This window comes from Pungitius pungitius, chromosome 3 (genome assembly GCF_949316345.1).
Source record: "Pungitius pungitius chromosome 3, fPunPun2.1, whole genome shotgun sequence".
NCBI lineage: Eukaryota > Metazoa > Chordata > Actinopteri > Perciformes > Gasterosteidae > Pungitius > Pungitius pungitius.
The window spans coordinates 23,224,733-23,249,665 of NC_084902.1; the positions used below are offsets into that span (position 1 = coordinate 23,224,733).

Below are 24,933 nucleotides of genomic sequence, written 5' to 3' on the forward strand. Positions count from 1 at the left end.
ATTTCCGCCCACAGAACTGCCGCTCACTGGATGTTTTTTCTTTTTCGGACCATTCTCTGTAAACCCTAGAGATGGTTGTGCGTGAAAATCCCAGTAGATTAGCAGTTTCTGAAATACTCAGACCAGCCCTTCTGGCACCAACAATCATGCCACGTTCAAAGTCACTCAAATCACCTTTCTTCCCCATACTGATGCTCGGTTTGAACTGCAGGAGATTGTCTTGACAATGTCTACATGCCTAAATGCACTGAGTTGCCGCCATGTGATTGGCTGCTTAGAAATTGTTAAGTGTTAACGAGCAGTTGGACAGGTGTACCTAATAAAGTGGCCGGTGAGTGTAGTTGAACAAACATTTTGTTGGTTGATCAATAGATATGATTTATTTCAACAGGAAAAAAACTTCATTATAAAGCATGTTACAAAAATATAACTTAATATGGTTAGTCAAACTAACATCACATCAAAAATAATAGTCATTGAAAAATAACAATTTCAAGTATTATCAACCTTTGAAAGACAAATGTCTCACTTTCATGCCTTGCAACAAAAACACATTTCAATAATTTGCTAGGACATAAAAGCACCAGGATTCTCCCATATTTCGTCATCGTATGCATTGGAAGCAGATCTGATTTCTTCAGTGCCTGTGGAATTGAGGCTGCAGTCTTTCACAGTGGTCTCTTCAGCGTTTCCGATGAAACCTCCGGTAGCCGGCTCCTCGCTGGCTGCCGAGTCCACGGGAGGATCCTTACATGGTTCTGTGCATGCGTGCAAATACGGCTCGAATACTACAGCCATACTTGCTTTTAACTCCTCCTGATACTCAACATCTGTTGAACTTCTCTCTGCGCCAACCGGAGGAGCAAACAGAGCCAGGGCTGTATCCGACAACTGTTCCTGCCTCTCTGCACGCTCGCCGGTTGAGATCAGCGGTGTGACCATAACTCTTGTCGCCCTTTGGTCCTGAGGTCCGCTCTCCAGGCCAAAGAAGTTGTTTCGGACTACGTAGCGTACGCACTGCAGGAGAACGTTTCTCTCATGGCGGATATCCGGGGCCAGTAACTAAGCAGAGGAAAAGAAAGAAGAAGCTGCATTATCTACATTATCTTTATCTGGAATCCTTTGTAATGTTTGTTGAATAATACCATCTCGAGTAGAGTGGGACGACGCGACTGCGGTGGGTCTTGATGTCCTCCCCTTCCTCCTCGTCCTCGCTGTCCTCGTCCTCTTCCTCTTCCTCGTCTGTCATTATGAGTGTAAAGGGCCTCTGTAACCTGTGAGGAGGTTTCCGGGCCATGAGAGGGCCCTCTGTCCCGATTCTTGTGTGGTATTGTGTTTAGGAGAGCCTGGTTTTCTTGCACAAGGTCTTTGGCTCTCTGAATAGGGAAGGCTGAAATAAAATAAATAATGATTGTTTTTCTTGTAAGTGTATTTTATTCCTGTTACATGTTGTATCCTAATGTGGAGTTTGTCTTTCAATGAACACAAAACATTTAACTATGATATTGTTTAATCTCATAATAACTCTTTAATTCTTTCTTGGGGCTTAAATCAAAAATCTATAGCCAGAGGTATTTCACTGCAGTTATTAATAACGAGGCTAGTTAAGTGTAATTTCTACATTTTCTGTCTGCTATTCACAAAATTGTATTTTCCCTACTACTACAGACACATTAAGGAATTCCCAATGCTGTGATTTAAGGAAAGAAATTAAACAACTTATACTTCCAGCTGGAGAAATTTTCACCCAAATAATTTCACACGTGACTCAAAAATACAGCTAACAGAGCCTAGATTGAAAAGTAATATGTTCCTCTTGTTTTAGTGTTGTATGCCTGCTCTTAATTGCTTATGTCTGTGCATATGCTGAGATTTTAGTGCAAGCATCCTCTAAGTATGTTGAATTTCTGAAATATGATGATCTACTTCAAGTGTCTGCATGAAGAGTCTTAAAAGCGGTAAATTAGTTATTTAATTTAGCACCTGTGACTCCCTCTTATTGAACTCAGTGGATTTCTTGGATGGTTTTATAAGGTATAATTCACCACTCTTGACTTTAGAACCTTAAAAGTTGGTCGCTAGCAAATGACGGCATGAGACTACCAAACGCCGAACACTAGGGGCCTGCAGCTGACTGGGAAGTCATGCTGAAGTTCATTAATAGCCATTTGTCACAGTGGCTTTTTATTACAGATAATGTGTGCGTTTCCATCTGCAAGTCACATAAGTCATAATTTTCAGTCCGACTCGTCTCTTAACCAGACTGTTGATAACTAATAGTCTGTTTTTAGGAGGGCGTTAAACTTGCCTTCTGGTTCCTCGTCACTTTCACTCATGGAGCCGTAGTTGGCCACCAGAGAGCCCAGACCTGAGCTCATCTGTTTGGGAGCCACGACCACGCCGCCGGTCCTAGACTCGGGGCCCGGATCCTCTCGGTCGGAATCTTGAAGCACAAGAGAAACGCATATCAATTAACTCTACAGTAGAGTTATTTCTACATTATATGACATATTTTAGGGGATGGTTGACGGTCTATGTTCGATGGCTGCCCCCTCCACACATTAGAGGAGTCACTCGCCATGATCACTACTGGCCAGCGCTGCCAGTGGATCTCTGTCCATCTGAGGCTGGGTGGGGGGGGGAGGTTTTCCCGTGGCCCTGTTGTCTGATGGGTGAGGGCCTCCAGGGTGACGCCCGCGGTTGCCCCAGCCACGGCCTCGCCCTCGCCCTCTGCCTCTCATCCGCCTGGGGGTCAAATATTCAAGGTTAAAATTTAGTGAGGTTACACTAAATGAGTGGAAATATTCTCTTGAATATTGACGACAAAAGAAAACCATAGGAAAGGTGCTATGGATTTGTACATTTACCCAAACTGAGCCGTCTCCAGAACTGCTCCAGTCTCTTCCCGCTCTTCCATAACTTTCTTTCTCTTGTCCATATTCTGAAGTGTTGGATAGTTCCTGTAAAGTCAAATTATTATTATTGAATTTATTCTTATTTCAAGTGGGCATCTTATTCACAATCTATGTACAAACACCACATCGAAAATGTGGATCACCTTACCTTAACAGAATGTAATTAATAGATCAGAGATAAATAACAATGGAAACTGAATTTAGAATACTGACTTGCGCCTCTCTTCTCTCCATTTCATGATCTCGTCCGGTGTGTCCAGCTTGATTCTTTTAGCACCCGGTGCATGGTTCTATTGTCAGGACATAAAAAAACACTGATATATTTACAAAGGGAAAACACAGAGTTTCAGATACAGAGATTTATTTCACTTACGTTTTTCCAGTGGATGCTGACTAGTTTTTCATGAGCCATGAAGCTGCAGTCTGGCACAGAACACTACAAAAAAACAGTTGATAGTAGTCAATAAATTAAAAAGCAACAATTAAACAGGAATCTCTCTAAAATTTATAAAGATGTATTAAATTACCTTGACATGTTGAGAAACATGCTCGTCGAACTTCTCCTGGTTTTTGAAGCCGCGGTCACAGGTGTCGCAAAAATACGAATACTCAGGTTCTTTCTTGTTCTGCTGTTGATTACAAAAGGATAGTCTGCAGCTGGACTTATTCTCAGTGCAAAGCACAATCTGTCGTTTGATTATTGCAGTCATGGACATGATTTAAGTGGTAATGTTCCAACAGATAAGTACCCTTTTCCCATGATTGTTGGGGGGTCCGTAACCCTGTCTTCCACCCCGATGCCATCCGTGACCAAAGTTTTGACCTGAAGACAGGAGTGACGTTAGAGGCACTACAGCGTTACAAAAAACATCACCTGTTCAATCTTGGGGGAACAATTTTACATATCAAGCTTGGTTTAGTATGAAGAGAAGCGGTCCACTCGTTAGCTTTGTCTTCTGTGACCCTGATGGTGTATTTGAGATGTCATTGGGGTTATTTCAGCTTCATTTCATTTTTTGACAATAAATTGCAGGATCATCCCTTTAATACTTTTCCAGTGTTTTAAAATATCGGTTTGTCTAAACATAGAGTGATTTCATGGTCATAATGGAAAACACATGAATTCCTCATAGTTGTATTACTTCAGGAAAAAATGCACCCTGTAGTACTAACACAGACAACACTCAAACTACAGTGAGACATTGCTGACACTAAGACTGCCTTTTGACTGTGATATAAATGTGATATTTGCATGTGGAGGGGGGAGGAGGGGGGTAATGAACGTGATAGATAACTCACCGTGTGGACGTTTATGTCCATAGTTTCCACGACCTGGCGGGGAACCAAACCCCACCGCGGCCCCGTGTTGCCACCCGGCCTGGCCGCTGTGGTCCCAGGCAGGCTCGGAGGACGTCTCGCCCCAGCTCCACATGCTCGGGTGGAAGCCGCTTGTGTGCTGCTGGTGGTTTGGGATGGTATCCTGGGGGGGGCAGCCAAAGTCCGGCGGGGGGTAGTGTCCCTGGTCATTCATACTTCGCGCTTGAGGTCTTCCTTCGCAACGATGATAAAGTATATTTGAAGTAATCGTAGGTTTTTCTCACCGCGCTGCTCTCACATGTGCATGTTTTGCTCGAGTTTCAAATACGTCACTTCCGCGAGAGCAGGAAGTACATAACACATATGAACACAATCAAAATAATAATATGAACGCCATCCAGTAGCTTATAGTTGTCTTGAAGTTGAACAAACCATGCTCCACTGCAACGATCTTTACAACATGTTTTGTAGGTTTTAGGTTTAATGTAGTATTTCTCAAGGCAGTATGTGTGGGGGTTTCTCGCGAGATTTGACTCGAACGTCGTTTCTCAGGTTGCCAGGTTGTAGAGAATAAACAGCGTGGAATTGATGTTACTGCACTCATGATTTGTTTTGACCCTTCCACCCACCGAATAAATCATGCAGTTTATGTCATAAGATATGTGGATTGGTTTTCTAATACCCAATCCACTGATGTTTCTTTTACTTCTGCATTAACGATTTAGTCCAACATACATCATATGCAGGTTTAAACTATTAAATACTCATTGAGTGGATATTAGCTATCCATGAAAACCCATATTCCATACAGGGTTGTTTCAAAATCAGTTTTAAAAAAACAATACAGTTATAGAAAAAATCCGATTTCGGGGGATATCGAATCGAGGAACTTGGCAACCCAATGGCTTCCTGGTGCCCTCCTCTCAGCGCAGCAGCGTGGAGTCGCCAGTTTCCAGCACGCTCTTCATTCAGAGGGCGCAAAGATTCTGTAAAGTAACCGAGCTGCCGTCAAAATGCTCGTTTTATTTGAGACCGCAGCTGGATACGCGATATTCAAGGTATGTATATACCCTTCTTCTGTTTCATGTCACATACTGAATAATGTTTTTTACTTTTTACTTTTTTTTAACTCGTTAGCTATACGTTAGCTTAGCCTCGTGGCGAGCTACCCACGCGCACATTGCTTCACTTGTATACAACGCTAACGTGAATAGATCGTAATTAGTTTTTGTCTGCCATCAAGCATGCGAACGTATGTTTTAAACCTTTTCCTAACCGACCGTAATGCGTATTTTGGGACGTTTAGCCTTTAACTAAAGCAGCTCGGCAGTATGGAGGCCCCGTAACCACGTGTGCAAGTAAAGGCTGAGTGAACTTAAGGGGTTGTCTTGCTTCTCACAAGACAATGTGTTGTATTTTTGAAAAATACGTGCCAATGTAGGATTAATGCCAATTTCTGAGAATATAATTTTAGCAATAAATCTAAAAACCCAACCACTGCTGTCCAAATTGTTTTAAAATGAACGACAAACAACTGATTGTTTTATTTTAGGTCCTCAATGAAGCCAAGCTGCAAGAAGTTGACAGCCTCTATAAGGAGTTTGAAACTCCCGAGAAGGCAAACAAAATGTAAGTGCAGACGTTGCAATGAAATCACCCAACATTGGCTCGTGTGATACTGTGTGGATGTATGTCTGATGTCTGCTTTTTTTTACCCCTCCTAGTGTGAAACTGAAGCACTTTGAGAAGTTTCAGGACACCACAGAGGCCTTAGCAGGTAACGACATTTGTATTTGGTACAGTAAACCTTTTGAACAGGACTGAATAGAACAATTCCACCTCCGTTCTATTCAACTGGCTTTATACATTTGTTTATTTTGATGTTATTGATGATAATGCGGTGTTCCAAACCTCTCAGCTGCCACTGCCCTAACCGAAGGAAAAATTGGCAAGAGTTTGAAGAAAGTGTTGAAGAAGGTTGTGGCAAAGGATGCTCATGAGCAGCTGGCCATCAGCGATGCAAAGCTGGGCGGTGTCATTAAAGTCAGTAATTAAATTTATACGCAAATCGCTAGAATTTAACTGGTTGATGCAAGAGTTCCTGATGCTAAATGGCTGGTGTGGGGTTTTTTTCAGGAAAAGATGGACCTGAGCTGTGTCCACAACTCTACTGTGGCTGAGCTAATGAGGTGCATCAGGGGTCAGATGGAGAACCTCATCACCGGCCTTCCCCCCAGGGAGATCAGTGCCATGTCCCTTGGATTAGCTCACAGGTAAGTGGCCCACGGACGCAGGCATTGTAACAGTTGCTGTGGAAATTCTCCACAGTGGATTTTACTCAACATTCATTACTACTAAGGCAGCAATTTACAGCCTAGCACAGGAATTTGAAAACCAATGTGACGTCAGAAATATAACTTTTTCCCCCTGTGTTCTCCAGTTTATCCCGCTACAAGCTGAAGTTCAGTCCAGACAAGGTGGACACTATGATTGTGCAGGCCATCTGTAAGTTGTGTATTCATAAGGCAACAAAAGCACAATACCCTAACCCGTTTCAATTATTAAATGAATAGGTAATTGTGTTAGTGGAATAAAGGAACAGTTACAATCAGCTTGATTACTGTATTTTTTGTCGCGGTCTCTTCAGCTCTTTTAGATGACCTGGACAAGGAACTCAACAACTACATTATGCGCTGCAGAGAGTGGTATGGATGGCACTTTCCAGAGTTGGGAAAGGTTGTGACTGACAACTTGGTCTACTGCAAAGCTGTACGCAAAATAGGTAAAATTTGTGCTATTTAACTATTTAGAGGAGTATGGCACAGCTGCAAATATATTCAGATTCAAAGCGCTGACAATAGCTGAGTCTGGTAAGCTACCCTATACTGCTGTGTGTAATGCAACGTGTCCCTCTGTTTCCTAGGCGACCGCACAAACGTTGCCGGCTCTGATTTGTCAGAAATCCTCCCAGAGGAAATCGAGGCAGAGGTCAAATTGGCCGCTGAGATCTCCATGGGAACCGAAGTGTCGGAGCAGGATATCGGCAACATCAGGCACCTCTGCGATCAGGTTTGTCTTTCTCACTGTTTAATATCTGAGCTCTCGGGTGACAGTTGTGATGATAATGGCTTGTTGTCTTTACCCTGAAACAATCATGTGGGTTTTCAGTCACTACCTCATCTGAACAGTCGCAGCTGCTGCTCTCAGCTCCAGGACTGCTCTGTCCAATAACCTACATAACTTAATATCGTATCCCTTTTTTCTGTAGGTGATTGATATCACAGAGTACCGAACTCAACTGTACGACTACCTGAAGAACCGAATGACGGCCATCGCCCCCAACCTCACCGTGATGGTGGGAGAGCTGGTCGGAGCCCGTCTCATCTCACATGCAGGTGAGTCTCGGACAGAAAAGGAAGCATTATAAACCTGCCGAGCGGTGATGATGATGACATGATGTCGCTTGCACTGAAAAAGACTGATGCTTTTAAGTCACTACCTCATCTGAGCTTGTGTACACCGGCCCAATGAGCAGGCACCGGTGAGAGCAACTTGTTAACTTGTCTTTCCTATTGCTGCCAGGATCCCTTCTGAATCTGGCCAAGCATCCAGCCTCTACCGTGCAGATCCTCGGAGCAGAGAAGGCTCTCTTCAGAGCCCTGAAGACCCGCAAAGACACACCCAAGTACGGTCTCATCTACCATGCTTCCCTGGTGGGCCAGACCAGTGCTAAGAATAAGGGCAAGGTAAGTCCAGAAGAACATGTGAATGGACTAATGATCCTGTCCAGTGATAAGACCATAATCATGGCTGTTTCTTTCTTGATATATCCAGATCTCCAGAATGCTAGCTGCTAAAGCGGCCCTGGCCATTCGTTATGACGCCCTGGGAGAAGACACAAATGCAGAGATGGGAGTGGAGAATCGAGCCAAACTGGAGATCAGGCTACGCCATCTGGAGGAGAAAGGAGTAAGTGTAACCACAAGAGAAAGATGTCAGATGTGGGGCCCAAATGTCATTGTATACAGTTGGTATGGGCTTGGTAAATATGATTCCATTGAAAGATAATTGTCACAGCCCCACTAATGGGTCATTATTTTGGTATCTATCTGCAGTATGCTGTTATGTTTTTGTAACGATTGATTTTTCTTCAGATCAGACGAATCAGCGGAACGGGCAAAGCAATGGCAAAGGCAGACAAATACCAGCACAAGAGGTAAATATTCCCACATGGAGCCATTCCTAAGATTACAAAACCCTATATATATAAATAAATATGAATGGTGTTAAATTCCCTCTTGTTTCTCCAGTGAAGTGAGAATTTACGATCCGTCCGGGGATTCTACCATTCCCTCCACCTCAAAGAAGAGGAAGTTTGAGGAGGTGGAAGAGGCTGAAGAGCCCGTAACACCGGCAGTCAAATCCAAAAAGGCAAAAAAGCAAACCGTACAAGAAGGTTGGTAAAATGGCAAACTACCATGCAGTAGCAAAGCACTCACAATGGAGATCATGATGCTAACCGTTTGTTTTCCCTGTGCTTTTAGTAGTAGTAGAGGAAGAGGTAGCAGAGGAGACTCCCAAGAAAAAGAAGAAGAAAAAGGACAAGAAAGAGGAGGAAGCAGAAGTGGAAGAAGTAGCCGTTACAGAGGTAGGGATCTGTTTAAACGTGGTCTAACACAATATGCCTACAAGCGTTCTTGTGTTTGGAAGAGAGCGAGCATTCGTTGTGTTGACTTTTGTCTCTCCAGTCAACAGAAAAGAAAAAGAAGAAGAAGAAGAAAAAGATCAAGGAGGAGGAGGAGGAAGATGATGAGTGAAATGGTGGCGACTGTATATATTTTCTGTTTTAGTTTTTATGTCCTTTTACATCTGTGTCATACATTTATATCAAAAGGACAATGCTGTATTGATTGCCCGTTTCCATACATAAAAAAAATCTTCTTTTTAATAAACGTGAGCATGATGCAGTCAAAACCAGTAGATTTCTAGTTATTGAATCAGTGAAAATGTAAATATTGTTCTTGCAATGTTTGATCCTGGTTTGACAGTTGACAAACTTGCATTAGACATGTATTAAATTCAGCAAAATCCCCTTTCTTTGTGACGCACCCCTGGTGAAATAAACATTTTTGTTACGATTTGGTCAGTAGTGTTAATGTGTATGATTATTTCATACAAGACTCAAACTGCAGTGGATGACCACTGGTCAAATAAATCATTTGAATTAATATATTTAAGTGTATGTTCATATATAACAATGATTCTTCCGTGTGTCCTACACGCTAGGTTAAAGAATCCGGTTGTTTAAGACAATTCTATTACAAAAAGGATTTAATAAAATATACGTACATAGCTATGCAAATTGCTTGGTGGATGTCTGAGTTTAATAAATGAACATAAAGCTGATGAAAGCTGTTGCCTTGCATAGGTTGATGCAGTCTTAGCGTTTGAATTTCAATTTGTTTTTCCCTGAAACACTAATGTGCCTCAGAGGTCTCTATAATTTGTACACATGAGATCCTCTGTCCCAGGCCCTCACGTTGGCACTGCATAAAACTCCCCTGAAACAAAACTTTGCAGGTGTGAAAAACGTGGAGAGCAACAGGTTTTCCCCTCAGGATGGATAGATGTGTAATAGGCGTCATGTGTAAAGAATGAACATGGTGTACTCAGTGTATGATAGCGTGGCATAATAGTTGCCCAGGGTGTCAGAAAGGCCACAGCTGGAGGTTCATTAGATAACCGGACCTACAGTAACTTCAGTTTGTTTAACAACAAAGTTTCAAGTCATCCATTTTTTATGTCCTTGAGACATGCTTTAATTCAGCTACGGTGTCAGCTACACAACGATAGACGTTTATGGAGGATGTTCTGATAATAGTGAATAATGGAAGCATGTACAGTATACGGTGAAGCACAGAACCTTGTGACTAACGAGCATCCATCACCTGGGACGCAGTACATTTTAGGCACTTTAGGTCTTATTTGAGATACGCGCAGTATCAGTTGCGTGTTAGCTAATATGATAATCATGAGAGCAATAAATAGATATATATTAGCAAAACACTGAAAGTGTCCCTTCCTCGTGCATCACAGCATGGTAACTGCTTTTACTTTTGACACGGTACGCGTAGTTTTAGATTTTCATGTGGACACGTGTGTAACATATCCTCATTCCGCACCGTTGTTGAGTGTTGCTGAGGGCAGGCATTACTAGACGAGCGTAGATCCGAATCATCCATTGACTAACCGTACTCGACTGGTATTCCTTGTTTTCGTACCACATGGCATTACTGCACGAGAGACGTTCGTGTTATGAAGGAACAGATTAACTAGGTAGCCATATATCAGATTTCTATTGCTTTGGGTACGTTGGGGATTTAACAAAATGTCGCAATTACAAGCGAGGTTCTTCACGGAAAATAAAAGGTATGCTCGTATTCCCTTTATTGCAACATACGAAAAAATGTACAGAAATGGCTAGCGGGTTGCTAACAAGCTGTAGTTTAACAGTAAACTAACGTTGACTACATGACTGGACACTAGCCTCCCTGTTACTTACGCATGTATAATATATGTTTAGTCTTGGCCTCTTTTTAAACCTCTTGCACGTCGTAGCCTTTTGTAAGCCAACGTAACTTAGATGGTTTAACTGTTAGCTAGCTAATGCTAACGACCCCAAGATACGGCGGACTGCTGTCCTCTCATTTGAACTGTTTTGTGACTGATGAATGTGTGCATTTTGAAGTTAACCTACAGTGTAACCAGAGAGCCCACCTCTCTTTATAGGTATGTTGTAGATGATGTCCCATTCTCCATCCCTGCTGCCTCTGAAGTGCTGGAACTCAGCAATGTCATCAACAAGCTACTGGAGGCAAAAAATGGTAAATACATATATATATATATATAATGACTAAAAACTGAACATTTAACATGTATGTAATGTATTCAGATGAACAAAGTTTCCATTGCTACTCAAATCAATTTAATGAGAAATTACAATTTAGATTCGTGCAATTTAAATCTATCGCTACAAGAAACTTCACTGGTTTAAACCCATCCTGAGGTTTATGAGATTTCATATCATTATTACAGAATAATCATATAATATATGATCAGATGAGCCTAAATTGTGTTTTAAAAAGTCCTAGTAGTCAATATTCCGTAATATCTTGAATGCCGGTTTTGTTTTTTCACAGCATCTCACAGCAAAGTGGAGTTCGACTTCCTGGTCAGGGGTCAGTTCCTGCGAACGTCACTGGCCACTCACATGGAAACAGAAGGCATATCAACGGTTCGACCATCATCATGCTCAGACCTGAGTGGATATCCCACTTTATCATAGTCTTCTTTATTTTAAAATGAAGTAGGGATTGGCATAAGAACTAAGCGCTTTGGAGGAGTTTAAGACCAGCAGAGGTACAAATGGGGGCCGAAACGTTTTGATATTTAATGCATTTTTCGTGTCTGTCTGTGTTTCAGGAAGATGTGGTGGAGATAGAGTATGTAGAGCGAATCACAGCACCAGAGGCCGAGGAGTGCATGATGCACGATGACTGGATTAGCTCCGTGGATGCGGACGCTGAGTGGTAAGATGGGACACGCCCCGCACTGTCAACGTGAACGTGTTGTCAAGCGTCTTTTTTACATTAGCATTATACTGGCAACAAAAATGTTCCATGCAAGATTATTTTTTTAGTTTTTTCTTAAATAACACTTATTGAAAGAGTCAATACTTGATCTGTGTAAGCAATCAACAGAACAAATGTGTAGTGATGCCCTTTTTTATATCAGAACGGTTAGGCTAATTAATAGAAAAGCCTCTGTGTGTATAATACAAAACTGTTTAACTTTGTAAATAGACCTGTATTGTACAGAACATTTTTTTCCAAGATCAGTATCTTCCCTTTTGACACTTCCACGTAAAGGAGCCGATGATGGAACCTCCAATCGCTCGATTAAAGCCTCCAAAATGATTATACATGAACAGCGTATTACATAACAACCTGCCCAGGCTAAGTCATTTCCTTATGCCATTCGTAGGTTTTTAATTCTCAAATGTTTTTAGGATCCTCACAGGGTCATATGACAAGACAGCCCGGATCTGGTCTGTGGAGGGCAAGGCGGTGATAACTGTGGCCGGACACACTGAAGTGGTGAAAGACGTGGCTTGGGTGAAAAGAGGTGAGGGGGGGCGGAGAAAACACTCTGCATAACCGGAGCCTTCTCCTAAAAACGTGTGTTTTGATGTTTCCGTGCAGACGGTCTGACCTCACTGCTGCTCACGGCCTCTCTGGACCAGACCCTCCTGCTGTGGGAGTGGAACTCCGAGCAAAACATGCTGAAAGCCCGACATTGCTGCCGGGGACACACGGGAAGCGTTGACACAGTTGCGACGGACCCCACCGGCTCAAAGGTAAGACAGGATTGATAGTGGACGAATGCACAATGACTGCAACTTTGTAGGCTGCGGTTTGTAAACTCAACATTAAATTTGGCCAAAATATTCATAACTTTTTCGTGGGTTTATGCTTATAATCTGATGACAGTGTGATTCCCAGAATGGTCCAGAATGCTACAAATTACACAAGTTTCTTATGAATTCATACATTGTTTATTACAAAATAATGTGGCTTTTTAAGATGCAATACATGAGTATTGAGGGGTTAATATAAGTGATTTGACATTGTGTGTCAGTTGAAGCAATTGTGTCGTTCCCCATACAGTTCTGCAGCGGCTCCTGGGACAAAATGTTGAAGATCTGGTCGGCAGGTAGGTCGCGAGAGCACCTGAATCCATGTTAAGCATTACTAAATGACAGGCAATCTCCAACCATGCGGCAACATCCCCCCCCCCCCCCCCCTTCTCTCCACCATTCTCCTCCGCAGTGCCCACGGATGAGGCGGACGAGGTCGGAGAACCCGCCGACAGACCGAGGAAGAAGCAGAAAACTCAACAGCTGGGCCTTACGAGGGTGAGTGGAGCTATATCACACCTCATATAAAGGTTCGATGCATATGTAAATGGGTATAAACAAAATGTGTGTTTTGACTCTCAGACCCCCCTGATGACATTATCTGGACACAACGAGGCAGTGTCCTCCGTCCTGTGGTCTGACAGTGAGGAAGTTTGCAGTGCATCATGGGACCACACCATCCGCATATGGGACATTGAGACGGGAGGATTGAAGACCACGCTGGTGAGAGAAACAGATTTGAGACATTGTCCGTATGTAAAAAGAGGTCAGAGTGTAGTTGTAGTTGGTTTGTAGGCTGGTGTTTAGAAGTCTTGAGTTTGGGCATTTAGGCCGACACGGTCTTTGCTTTTATCAACTAAAAGTAATATGAACAACAACAAAAACTCCCCACACACACAACACACTGTGAAGGGTTAAATTTCCAGAGGTAAATAACAACTGAGAAGTAGGGTCATTTTCACAGACTTCAATAAAATCGCCCTCTAATGGCCAGTGGAGAGAATGCATGTTTAAGAGAACTTGAAGGTTGTGGTATAATGGGCTTCACGGTGTGGCCGAAAATCCACGGTATTAAGATTCTGACGGTATTGCTTTTTCAAGTAAACACATTAATTCGTTGACCCCGAAAAGGACTGCCGGCTACCCGATCAGCTGTTTACCTCTTGCTGGCCAACTTGCTCGTAACTGGCGAGTTAGCTTGTTAGCGTGTTGCGGCTGCAAGTGTTGCCACCAGAGGCTCGACAGACTTTTTCTTCTGAGTTTGTATCTCTATGTGGAAATGCACTTATTGTAAGTCGCTTTGGATAACAGCGTCAGCTAAATGACATGTAATGTAAATGAACATCATGAAGCATAATTCACTAAACCCATTATATTAGTAACATTTTGATGCTTTTAAAAAGAATGTTCCATTGCCTATAATTATAACGTTGTCACCCTTCCTACAGCCGGGCACCAAAGTGTTCAACTGTATTTCCTACTCCCCTCTGTGTCGCCGGCTGGTCTCCGGCAGCACCGACCGACACATCAGACTGTGGGACCCTCGTACCAAAGGTACCGCTGTGCTCCGATCATAGAGGCCTCACTCCATCATGAGCGATTTCCGGTGTCTCTCCTCGCTGTCCTTCCCCTCCGTTATAAATGTCTCCCCCCGCCCTCCAGATGGTTCGCTGGTGCTGCTGTCCCTGACGTCCCATACCGGCTGGGTCACCGCCGTGAAGTGGGCGCCGTCGCACGAGTACCAGCTGGTCTCCGGTTCCCTTGACAACCTGGTCAAACTGTGGGACACCAGAAGGTCTGAAGCACAGCAATACTTTACTTGATTTGTATTCTGCAAAGAACGGATGTCCCATTTTCTAGCTAAAGAAACCAGAATACAACCAAGTATTGAATGAAAGATGCATCATCATGAACATGGCTGTTCATTTTAGTTTAATAAAAAGCAGGTGTTTGGGAGATACAGATTTCTATGCAAGGCGCATTTGCACACACATTTGTCCAACTTAACTTGGATAATAATAGTGCTAGTTTAGCCTGAACAAGATCAATTAATGTGTCCGTATAAGGTATTTTAGGACGTGCGGACGTGTGATATCCGGTGAATTCCTCACTGTCTGAACAGGCTTCCTGTCTTTGTATGAACTGCATTTTATTCGGACAAAGTCTCCCTCGGCTTCAACTGTAGGTTGGTATGTGTTTCTCCTTTCTGAGCGGGTGAAGTTTACACGTTTCTTCTCTGTCTCCCAGCTGTAAGGCTCCTCTGTATGACCTGGCAGCCCACGAGGACAAAGTGTTCTGTGTGGACTGGACAGAAAGCGGGGTAAGTTACTAACAAAGACAATCCCAAAAGCCAAGAATATTCAGCAACCGAAAACACTGAAATCAATGTGTAACTTTCTTTCCTTTATTATTTCAGCTGATGTTGAGTGGAGGTGCAGATAACAAACTGTACACCTACAGATGCTCGGCCTGTCCGACAGATGCCGGGGCATAGGTTGGACGACAAGGACATAATGATGGACATTATCAGTGTTGTGACAGGCGACAAATGCAGGCAGCGACTTGGGATTTTGTATGATGGCAAATGTTCCACGCTTTCTGAGCTCTTTTCGTTTTTAGCCCCTCTCAAATTTTACATATATTTTCTTATGGACTGTCTTTGTCATCCTGTTACCCAAGAAAAACTATAAATTAATTTTGTCTCTTCTATTGACCTTTCATTCATTATTGCAAGATACTTGATTAGTTCCATTTTTAGATGATGGCAATAGTGAACTACCCTTATAGAACGCCAAAAACTCTACAGAAAAATGTCCAGAAAAGGTTCAAACTTTATTAAAGAATTGTATTATTGTTATTGGTTGTTTCTTTAATTCCCGATTTACCCGATGACCGTGAATGGTGATAATGGAAGTGTATCCTAGTTAAATATACAATTGTATTGTCATGGGATATCATTGTTTGTGTGTCTGATATATTTCACGATTTAGAATGATGTGTTTTTGGTTAGCCAAAAAAATGCTTTTGGGAAAATACATTTATCCTCCGACTGGTTTGATCAAAAAGAATGTAAATTGAAGATGTGTCGTGAGTTTTTTTTTATATGTTCACCACAATATGAGGAGTCCCTAGTCGGAATTTCATTGCAAAACCGTTGAATGTGGATAGTACTTCTTTCATTGATTTCACCCGCATGCAAACACATCACAGGCCTCTGCTTATCTTCCACGTGTTCTTCTGGTGTGAAAACAGCAAATCATTAAACTTACGGTACGAGGTATTGCAACCTGTTGTAGTCCATTTTCTTAGCCGACTGTCGCTCCCAAACGAGTCCACTTTCTAATAGACGATCTTTGGTGCGACCTGCCCAGCAGCGACCCCTTGTGTCCAAACGGCGCCAAAGGTACTTTGCATATCCTGTTTCTCTGACTCAGACTATAACGGCTATCGCCGGAGTAGGCTAGCAGAGCGGCGCCGCACGGATGCTCGAACCGCCGGACAAGACTGAAAGCAAGGTAAAGCCGTCCTGCCAAACTTTAGCTTGCCTCGGACAAACGGAAAAGTGGACTTGTTCATTCGCCGCGTCGATAAGTTAAATGTTGCCACGGCATCGCTGGTCCTGCTACGTCGCTCGCTACGAGCTAGCCTGCTGCTAGCACGAAAGCTCCTCCTTGCACATATTCTTTATTTTTAATCTCCACGTTTGCGTTTATTGTGTCTTTCTTTTAAACCACGTCAAGTTAGCTTTCCACCGCAACGGTAAATTTCAGGATGTCATTGCTGCTTTTTTTGCCTTTGCCTTTGCTGTAACCGAACACCTGCTCCACAGCGAGCCTCCTCTCGATGGTCCCGACTCTCCTCAAGTCGCAGGTGTCCGATCTCTCCGCTCTGAGGTCCATATTAGATTAGCTTTAGCTCCGATGCGTTTTATCCAGCCACAGATCACCCTACAGATAACCGCTTATAATTCAGTCGGGATGGAACAGCTGTTTGCTCTGTGTCCGCTGTGTGTGTCCCAGCGGCGTTAAAGAGTGGGTTATTTCATTAAATGTTTCATACATCTCTATTAGACTTCTAGTCTGTTGTATACAAGATGCTATCTAACAACATCTGCGGTCTGGAGCCAAGATTTGTCTTTCTGTGAGGAGACCCCCAACAAGGAAACCAAATCAAACTGCATATTATTATTTATTATTTTAAACATTAAAAACTGCTGATGTTATGCTGTATTTATTTTCAGAACCCCAAAAAAAGGCTGATCGCCAATGATGGACGGGTACGTGTCCAAGTTACATCCGTGTTCACTTTACCAAATACCATTCTCACATTGGTCTGTTGTCATGAGCACAGCTGACTGACTGATGGTCTGGCCTCCAGGTTTGCAGGGGACATGCTGAGCGGTGGCCGGGCCCTGCTCGGCGAGGACAGCTCTGTCATGGCCCGCATGCAGAAGAAGTTCTGGAAGACCAAGCAGGTCCTCATCAAAGCCACGGGCAAGAAGGAGGACGAGTACGTGGTGGCGTCTGACGCCGACCTGGACTCCAAGCTCGAGGTAAAACATGACGGATCCACCACCGCACGAATGACCTATTGTAATCCTGTGGACCGGTCGAGAGTAGGCATTAATGTCCAGGTGGATTATTGGACGTGATCCACCTAAAATATAGATTTAATAAAGTTTATCAGCCAGCAAAAGTGGGGGGAAAACGATATAGGATAGAATATAATAATTCACTGTCTTTGGAGCGTCTTTGTTTGCAGAGATGGTTTTCTCCTGCCGTCTTGTTCCTCCTCGTTGCGCTAATTCATTCCAGGCCCAGCAAACGAGAGCGGACAGTGTTGGGTTGGTATCAATCTGGCTGTGACTGGCTGCGTGGTCCCGTGAGGCGGTGTTTCATCGGGGAGAATGCAGGGCTTTTGTTCGCTCTGAATGCAAGATCAGTCTTTGTCTGTCTTCCTGCTCTCATTGTCCTTCCCTAGTGAGATGGAGACAATGTCTGAGAGGTGTCAGGAGACCCACTTTGTGCATTTACATAGTAGATCTAGAGCAGTTTCTTTTTAGTCGACCCGTCCTTTTTGCTTTCCTCCAAATCCTCTGAGAATTTAATCTTCATTCATATTCCAACCTTTTTTTTAAATGAAATTCCCTCAAAGCAGGTTACATTTGTCTGAATCTCTTGAATTGTGACCTGCAAATCCAATTCTGTCTGACTATGCTATACATTTCTGCATCATTTTGAAAGCAACTCGTACCTCTTGTGTATCGATCATGCGTGGCTTTTTGTGTGTCGGCTGTGTCCGAATTTCCTTAATTCTAAGAAGGGGAAAAAAAAAAAAAAAAAAAAAAAACAGAACCTGGGTGCAGAGACGGTTTTATTTTTCCCTCTGCTGTGACTCACTTGCGTTAGATAAACACCATCCTGATGAATGTATTGGGCCGGGAATAAACACTCAAAGATGTGTGCTGTGAGGGAGCAGCGACCCGTGCACGGCCACAGATTTGACTGCTCACTGTTTATTCTGGAGTTATTCAGTAACTACACAAGTCACGTCCTCCCTCACAGTCTCCGGTGCGCTCTACTCTTTATTTGTTTGAATGCACTGAAATGGAACAAAATCCCAAATAACATCATCACACATCTGGCTTAGCTACCATTTAATAGTCATTTCGACCGGTCACAGTAGGGAAACCAGCTGCTTAGTGAACATCTGGTTTCTAGTCCGGTGTCCCTTTTAAGCTAAGGGGGGCCCAGTAGGTGAAGCAGCTAAATGGAATCCAGCCATCGCGGTGTATGTCACTGACACGCCGCCCTATTGAGACTTCGGAGTGTGGCTGTTAATGGTCCCCACTGGGTTGCTATAACAATCACTCATCAGCCTCTTTGTGTCCGCAGTTCTTCCGCTCAGTTCAGTTGACGTGCACAGAGCTGCTGAAGGTGATCGAGAAGTACCAGCACAGGATCACACGTGAGTGAAGTGGTGTCAGATCAATCAAAACATTCAACTTAGGGGCTCAGAGGGTACAGTTTGATGTATTTCTGTTTTTTATTATTTGTTGGGTTTTTTTTGGGTGCCACATGTGTGATCTAGGTTAATATATTTAAACAGGAAATGTTTTGGTGAAAATGTTAAAGCTTAATGTCAAGGTTAAATCAGAAAGGCTTTTGGGTTATTTTAAATCACATCGAAGTCATACTGGGAAGCTATTTAAAATATCCATACAGTATATTTTATTTAATAAAAACTAATACCAGGAGATTTACCTGTCCAATAAAATGCAAAAAACTTAATTTTAAAGCTGCACAACTCTCAATATTCAGTTTCACTGTGGAATGCTTAGTGAAGAAGCTGAAGACACTCTCCCTTCTGTTTCAAAGCACGGTGTACAAACTGTCCATAAGTTGCCTTTGTCTTCCACTGCTCTTAGTGATCTTCACACAAAGATAGGAGTATGTCACCGACACAGTTATGGTATGAGGAAGTCAAATATAGACTCAAATATAGACCCACTATTCTAAAAAGGTACTTCCCGTGATTGAGGTCTTTGCTTTGTTATAAAAAAAAAATAAAGGGTGCCTCTGACTTCATAGAAACCTTCCGATCCAGATGTAGAACAGTGGTAAAGTTTCTCTTGTAGGCCTCCTGAGAACTTACTCTGAGCCGTGTCCACAGGCCTGTCTCAGGAGGAGAACGAGTTTGGCCTGTTCCTGCGCTTCCAGGCCGAACACGACCGCACAAAGGCGGGCAACATGATGGACGCCACCAGCGTGGCCCTGTGCACCTCCGCCAAGCAGAGGTGAGCGTCGCCAACGCCACGAGGCCATTGGAAACCTCCTCGAAGTTCATTCTTCTAACTGCCAATTGTGGTGCTGGATTCCAGAAATGATTTTCTTTTTCCCCATCTCCTTTAGGATGGCGCTCCGCCCGCCTCTGCACCGCCTGCACCAGGAAGTGGAGACATTCCGGCGGCGCGCCATCGCCGACACGCTGCTCACAGTGGGCCGTATGGAGAAGGCGCGCACAGAGTACCGGGGGGCACTGCTCTGGATGAAGGACGTCTCCCAGGAGCTGGACCCGGACACCTACAAGCAGCTGGAGAAGTTCCGCAAGGTGGGTGGACGCTTGCTTTTTCTTGCCTGATACTCCCTGCGACGACGTCAAGCATGCACTCCCCCCCTCTCATCTTCCCGTCTTGTCCGTCTCCAGGTCCAGTCGCAGGTCCGCGGGACGAAGGGCCAGTTTGAGAAGCTGAAGAACGACGTGTGTCAGAAGGTGGACATGCTGGGTGCGAGCCGCTGCAACATGCTCTCCCACTCCCTCTGCACCTACCAGGTGCTCCATCCGTCCAACCCCTTCCTTTACTTTATCGTCATACAGCTGGGGCTCAGCTGCCATTTAATAGGTCAGTTGTTCCTTTGCTCAACAACGCGTCTTTATCTGCAGACCACTCTGCTGCACTTCTGGGAGAAGACGGCCCACGCCATGTCGGGGATCCGAGAGGCCTTCCAAGGACACGTCCCGTACCAGTTCACCACACTCAAGGTACTTTGGGTTTCTCCCCGGGGAGGGGGCGGCGGAGGCGGCGTCTTTACGTCACGCTTATCCTTTTACCCGCTCGCACAGGACCTGCGGGACCCGCTGGAGGAACTGACGGAGGCGCAGAAAAAATTGGAGAAGAAGGAGAAGAAGGCTGTCCAGAGCCACACAGACAGGTGAGGATGCGTTAAGCACACACACACACACACACGCTGAGAGTAGAAAGCCAGTACTAACGCATCCTCAGGTTTTCTTTTTAGCATCCTTTCCTGCCTCGTCATCACTAACGCACACACAGACGCACACTGTTGCCAAGCATTTTTTCTTCCCCCTCGCTGTTTGCTCTTACCTTTTTTGCACACATTTTTCTCCGCTATGTCTTTATCAAACACAATGTCATGCCAATTTTCACTCACAGGTAAGCGTGGCAGCTTTATCTTTAGTTCTGTTTCTGTACATATGCTGATCGCTAGTGAGAGCTTTGGATCTGTGAACCTGCAGTGAGACTGCGGCTCCAAATCGAATGGAGGCTCCTGTACAGCTAAAAATAGCAAAGCCACGTTCTTTCTCATGTTTTTTTTTTTTCTCCCTCCGTCCTTCCTCAGTCTGGTGTCCTTGGATGACAACAAGCCTCCAGGAAGTGCCTCTATTGCAGGTATGTGCTGCCCCCTGTAGTGTGAGTGGACAGTGGATGAACTATTATTTATTATATAAATTGCTCTTAATAGTTTGAAACATGCAGTACTATAAATATACGTAAAGAATAATGCTAATTCTGAGCTGGATGAGGCATACAATTTAGACAAAGAATAAAGATGTGCAAAACCTAATTTAACTTTAAATCACACCGCAACCGCACACGTGCACCAGTGTAGTCACCAATTCATAAAAGAACCAAAATTCATCAATGTTTTTTTTGTGACCAAGAAGTATGTGCTCATCATCTCATCACAAATCAAAGTTGTAAAAATGATTGGAAACTCAAGACAGTCGTGATATACATATTCGTAACAAGTGTATGTAAACTTTTGACCAAATTACGGTGACTGGGTTTAAATCGCCAGTGTGTCCATGGCACCAAATCCAATGATAGATTAGTAGTATTATTTTATGAGGTGATCCACTGTGGGAGTCATATAAATGCAACGAAAGTATGAAAGTAATACTGTAATGAAAGCAGCTGCTTTTTTTACGGTTTACGCAAAGAACGAGCTGCACTTAAACTCCCATCCACAATAAACGTAAATAAATGGGTTGCACATTCCTGCCTTCATCTGAACGTTCTTAACAAAGAGGAATTGCAGAGTTTAACCCGAGCCTGATGTTTATTTTGCTGGTGAGAGGCTGCAGGTAGTGTCGGATTTTAAATATTTAGGCATTATTATTGATTCTAAGCTCTCTTTTTAAAAAACAGGTAAAACATGGTTTTGAAATTGAATCTTGTGAATTTTAGAAATTTAAAACATTATTTAACCATGCAGGCTGAAAAATTGTATTTTAATGCTATGATTTTCCCCCATCTGACCTACTGCTTAACCAGCTGGGCACAAGCCAGCAGCACAACATTACAATGTATTCCCATTCTCCATAGACAAGCCCTAAAAACACCAAAAATAGGAGTCACATCACTGCAATATTCTCACCAAACACCATATCCTGAGCTGGGAGAACCTCATTAGATTCACTGTGTGTTTGGTTTTTAAAATGTTGCCCCGCCTCCACTTGGTGGTTTTATTAATCAGAGCAGCAGACTACGTTGTCCGTTTGACCCGACCCTTTGGGCTGGAGATGTGACTGGTTAGGCCTTTACGACCCTTTTGACCTCAGCGCTCCATAACACCGGCGCACCGGCTGTGGACCGTGGTGACCTCAGAGGACTGTCGGACGACGACCTGATGCTCATGGCCAGTGACCCGCCCCCCCCTCCTCGGGGCGGAGACTCGCAGGAGTTGTGGGGCTTTGGAGGCCTCCAGTCCAGCTCGCCGCCCGCCTCCGGTAAACCGGCCTGCTCATTCTGGCCCGCTCTTGGTCGTGGCACCATTTCACCTTTCCTGGGACTCGTAGTTCTTCTTATTAACTCCGCTTCCTTTTTCACTTTGGATCTGGATCAAATCCAGCGCTCTGAAAGCAACGCTGTGTTTCCTTCACTTGTCACTTCAAAAAAGGGTCTTTTTGCAATGGGGGAGAAAAGGCTCATTTGACCCAAAGGTCCCCCCCCCCCCCTGTCAAGAGGCAGACGGAGCTCGTAAGGGCCCCTGCGTTGCTCTTTTGTGTTTCTGTGTGATGAAATGAAGAAGGGAATTGGAATCCACTGCGACGTATTATCAGCTGGTCTAATGGAGCCCCCCTCCCTCCCTCTAGGTGGGGATCTGCTTTCAGGTGCGGGTCCGGGAGAGGGGGAGGATGGTGAGCGCGGTGACATGGCCTTCCTCGGAGACCTCCTCAGCGCCGGCCCGGGGGGTGGCGACGAGTTCAGCCGAGAGTGGCAGGACGCCTTTGGGCTGTTCGACCCTCCCAGCGTCCCTCCGCCGAGCGAGGGGGTGGCGGCCGTAGGGGAGGCGGCGGCGGCGGCGGCCTGTCCGCCTTCAAACCCTCCCAGCCCGACGGGCTTCCTGCCCTCCCAGCTGCTGGATCACAGTTTGAGCGCCACAGGTGAGCCTCGCCGCCGGAGGGAACGAGCTTGCTGCGGCACACTCCTACACCGCTCTCTCTCTCTTTCTATCTATCCCCTAGGCTGGTCAACCCCGCCTATGTTCCAGGCTCCGCCCCTTCAGCCTCCTCTCGGCCAGAGCCAATTGGCTCAGCCGGTCACAAGTGCGGCAGCTAATGGTTTGTTCTCCCTCAGTGTGTTTGAAAAAAAAAACTGTTCCTGGAGTATTACACAGCCATATAATCACCACAAACTTTTACTTTCCTCTGATGCCAGCGGCTCCGGGTGGTTCCAAGGACATGTCCGCCTGGTTCGACCTGTTTGCGGACCTGGACCCCCTCTCCAACCCCGACGCCATCGGACGCTCCCCGGATGAGCTCCTCAACGCCTAAAGGAGTGTGTGTGCGTGTGTGTGTGATTTCTTTAACAGGTTCTGGATGTCAGAAACAGAATCAAAGAACACACACGGAGACATTGATGTGGGCGCACACACACACACACACGTTACCAGGAGACATGTGTACCTACACACCTGTGTTACACTGGAATGTGTTGCTTTACACTGGAGAGCAACGTGCTGTGGGGTCGTGAACGCTCTGCTGCTCCGTCGGTCAGTGACTGAACTCCACCGACTTTCAGTAATCACAGCAAACGTTTGGGGGTCCAAGTTTATTTACTGCGTTCTTTTCTTTTTTTGTTCATTTTTGCGTTGTTCGGGTGTGTGTGTGTGTGTGTGTGTTTGTTTTCCGTGTGCACATATCAGAGTGGAATGAAGATGTAAAAAGGAAGGAAAAAAAGTATTTACTGGCAACTTTTATTTCAACCTAATGTATACATATATAAATAATTGTATGAATGGGAAGTTGCAGCAGCGCCTGCCACCACCATGCAGGGGGATGTATGAGGTACTTCTATACAGTCAGTGTATTATTTATGGTTGATGACATCAGCTCAATTGTGTGCTAAATTCAGAGTATATTTTACCACTCTACTTACTTTTAGCTTACACTGCAGATTCTGGTCAACATCAGCCTTGATAGGTTTGTTAATTTGGTTCTTGTGTGAATCTGAAGTACATCAGCATGACACTAACTAACGGAGGGAGGCAGAAATAGAGCCACTGCTCCTGTGAGCTAAAAAAACGTTTCCTCAATGCAGTCTGGTGGCTATGAATAACTACTCTACGGTCACGTCAGAAAGGGTTGTCTGGCTGAGAGATAAAGGGGGAAAATATTTTAAATATAGCGTGCAACTTGTAATAATTTAGAGCAAACTTAACTGCTGCACTGTCGACAACAAGGCAACACTCTGACTGTGTAGAAGCACCTTACAAACCCACTACAAAAACATCTCCAACTGTTATTTCTGGTGTCCTAATGCTGACCCTTTTTTAAACTGTTAGTGTAAACGTTACCATTGAGTCGATCACCATTGCTCAGCTGGGCCCACTGTAATGATTGAGAAATGGTAAATACTGCAACAGTCTATTCATCTCCCTTTTAGGGGTGATGTCTCTTTTTTTCTGGAGACAGATTACGGGGGCACTGGGAAAGTGCGAGTTCTGAATGAAGTCAAGTCCTAAAGCCGAGTGTGGCGAATGTGTGGCGGTTCAAACATTTATTTTGTAGTTTCCTCCCAAAGCAAGTTTTAAAGTAGGACACTTGGATCGTTTTGGGTTGGGTGGGTTAAATAAGTTCTATAAATCTGCATCTAAGCTCCATCAAACTATGTTTTGCTGATTTCTTTACGTAAAGTAACACTACAATAATTAGTAAACTGCTGCTGTGCTGTTGGTTGAAATTAGTTGTATGCGGGGTGGGGAAATCAACACTGGAGAGCTGTTACCATGTCATGAAATGGATTTCCGATTTGCCTGCTACATTTGTATGTTTGTGGGGAATACTACCAACACTTTATGAACGTCTCCAAAGTGAAGACGGGTCGGGTTACTACAATCAGATGATTGTGTGAAATACACCTGATCTGTTGAGATGAGTACCTTGTGTAGCGAGACCAAATCCTTAGTATCCAGTCATGTG

The 24,933-nt window shown here is 44.2% G+C and overlaps 4 protein-coding genes and 1 non-coding gene across 8 annotated transcripts; 4 read left to right on the forward strand and 1 right to left on the reverse strand.

Annotated features, from left to right (window-relative positions):
• Window positions 1-361: 361 nt before the first annotated feature.
• nufip1 (nuclear FMR1 interacting protein 1) lies at window positions 362-4,657 on the reverse strand. 2 transcript variants are annotated; one of them, XM_037479779.2, is made up of 10 exons: window positions 4,215-4,657; window positions 3,665-3,738; window positions 3,443-3,541; window positions 3,289-3,351; window positions 3,129-3,205; window positions 2,868-2,960; window positions 2,579-2,745; window positions 2,309-2,443; window positions 1,146-1,390; window positions 362-1,062 (listed from the first exon to the last, which is right to left on the reverse strand). In XM_037479779.2, exons 1-10 carry the CDS (start codon window positions 4,444-4,446, stop codon window positions 568-570), a joined length of 1,680 nt encoding a protein of 559 aa, XP_037335676.2. In that variant the 5' UTR covers window positions 4,447-4,657; the 3' UTR covers window positions 362-567. The 2 variants fall into 2 exon arrangements, with proteins under 2 accessions (XP_037335676.2, XP_037335667.2); XM_037479770.2 differs by having other exon boundaries at window positions 3,443-3,544.
• A 480-nt stretch (window positions 4,658-5,137) lies between these two features.
• On the forward strand, window positions 5,138-9,374 carry nop58 (NOP58 ribonucleoprotein homolog (yeast)). Of its 2 annotated transcripts, none has more exons than XM_037472781.2 (15): window positions 5,138-5,290; window positions 5,785-5,861; window positions 5,957-6,009; window positions 6,151-6,275; window positions 6,369-6,505; window positions 6,673-6,737; window positions 6,880-7,014; window positions 7,156-7,301; window positions 7,501-7,627; window positions 7,815-7,978; window positions 8,067-8,201; window positions 8,387-8,448; window positions 8,543-8,688; window positions 8,777-8,880; window positions 8,981-9,374. In XM_037472781.2, exons 1-15 carry the CDS (start codon window positions 5,246-5,248, stop codon window positions 9,047-9,049), a joined length of 1,590 nt encoding a protein of 529 aa, XP_037328678.1. In that variant the 5' UTR covers window positions 5,138-5,245; the 3' UTR covers window positions 9,050-9,374. The 2 variants fall into 2 exon arrangements, with proteins under 2 accessions (XP_037328678.1, XP_037328687.1); XM_037472790.2 differs by having other exon boundaries at window positions 8,780-8,880.
• On the forward strand, window positions 7,340-7,423 carry LOC119223618 (small nucleolar RNA SNORD11B). The gene has a single exon (XR_005120963.1). It is a non-coding gene; the product is annotated as a small nucleolar RNA SNORD11B (small nucleolar RNA).
• Window positions 9,375-10,404: 1,030 nt separating the features above from the next.
• On the forward strand, window positions 10,405-15,561 carry wdr12 (WD repeat domain 12). The gene is made up of 13 exons (XM_037455656.2): window positions 10,405-10,661; window positions 11,022-11,116; window positions 11,432-11,526; window positions 11,715-11,821; window positions 12,301-12,416; window positions 12,494-12,648; window positions 12,959-13,004; window positions 13,121-13,206; window positions 13,291-13,431; window positions 14,157-14,262; window positions 14,371-14,503; window positions 14,956-15,028; window positions 15,125-15,561. Exons 1-13 carry the CDS (start codon window positions 10,621-10,623, stop codon window positions 15,200-15,202), a joined length of 1,272 nt encoding a protein of 423 aa, XP_037311553.2. The 5' UTR covers window positions 10,405-10,620; the 3' UTR covers window positions 15,203-15,561.
• Window positions 15,562-15,699: 138 nt separating this feature from the next.
• On the forward strand, window positions 15,700-24,381 carry ical1 (islet cell autoantigen 1-like). 2 transcript variants are annotated; one of them, XM_037455430.2, is made up of 14 exons: window positions 15,700-16,223; window positions 16,949-16,984; window positions 17,086-17,260; window positions 18,603-18,675; window positions 19,381-19,504; window positions 19,620-19,818; window positions 19,915-20,040; window positions 20,152-20,250; window positions 20,332-20,420; window positions 20,850-20,899; window positions 22,072-22,239; window positions 22,606-22,896; window positions 22,978-23,073; window positions 23,171-24,381. In XM_037455430.2, exons 2-14 carry the CDS (start codon window positions 16,974-16,976, stop codon window positions 23,284-23,286), a joined length of 1,617 nt encoding a protein of 538 aa, XP_037311327.2. In that variant the 5' UTR covers window positions 15,700-16,223; window positions 16,949-16,973; the 3' UTR covers window positions 23,287-24,381. The 2 variants fall into 2 exon arrangements, with proteins under 2 accessions (XP_037311327.2, XP_037311418.2); XM_037455521.2 differs by lacking the exon at window positions 22,072-22,239.
• Window positions 24,382-24,933: the final 552 nt, after the last annotated feature.

Coding starts and splice junctions, on each gene's coding strand:
- nop58 (XM_037472781.2), top strand. CDS start 5,246: ATGCTCGTTTTATTTGAGACCGCAGCTGGATACGCGATATTCAAG. Junction 6,276..6,368: donor AGCTGGGCGGTGTCATTAAA/GTCAGTAATTAA, acceptor GGTTTTTTTCAG/GAAAAGATGGACCTGAGCTG. Junction 7,302..7,500: donor TCAGGCACCTCTGCGATCAG/GTTTGTCTTTCT, acceptor TTTTTTCTGTAG/GTGATTGATATCACAGAGTA.
- ical1 (XM_037455430.2), top strand. Junction 19,819..19,914: donor AGCTGGAGAAGTTCCGCAAG/GTGGGTGGACGC, acceptor GTCCGTCTCCAG/GTCCAGTCGCAGGTCCGCGG. Junction 20,421..20,849: donor GTCCAGAGCCACACAGACAG/GTGAGGATGCGT, acceptor GTCCTTCCTCAG/TCTGGTGTCCTTGGATGACA.
- wdr12 (XM_037455656.2), top strand. CDS start 10,621: ATGTCGCAATTACAAGCGAGGTTCTTCACGGAAAATAAAAG. Junction 10,662..11,021: donor TTCTTCACGGAAAATAAAAG/GTATGCTCGTAT, acceptor CTCTCTTTATAG/GTATGTTGTAGATGATGTCC. Junction 11,527..11,714: donor AAACAGAAGGCATATCAACG/GTTCGACCATCA, acceptor TCTGTGTTTCAG/GAAGATGTGGTGGAGATAGA.
- nufip1 (XM_037479770.2), bottom strand. CDS start 4,446: ATGAATGACCAGGGACACTACCCCCCGCCGGACTTTGGCTGCCCCCCC. Junction 2,444..2,578: donor GCTGGCCAGTAGTGATCATG/GCGAGTGACTCC, acceptor TTGTGCTTCAAG/ATTCCGACCGAGAGGATCCG. Junction 1,063..1,145: donor GTCCCACTCTACTCGAGATG/GTATTATTCAAC, acceptor TCCTCTGCTTAG/TTACTGGCCCCGGATATCCG.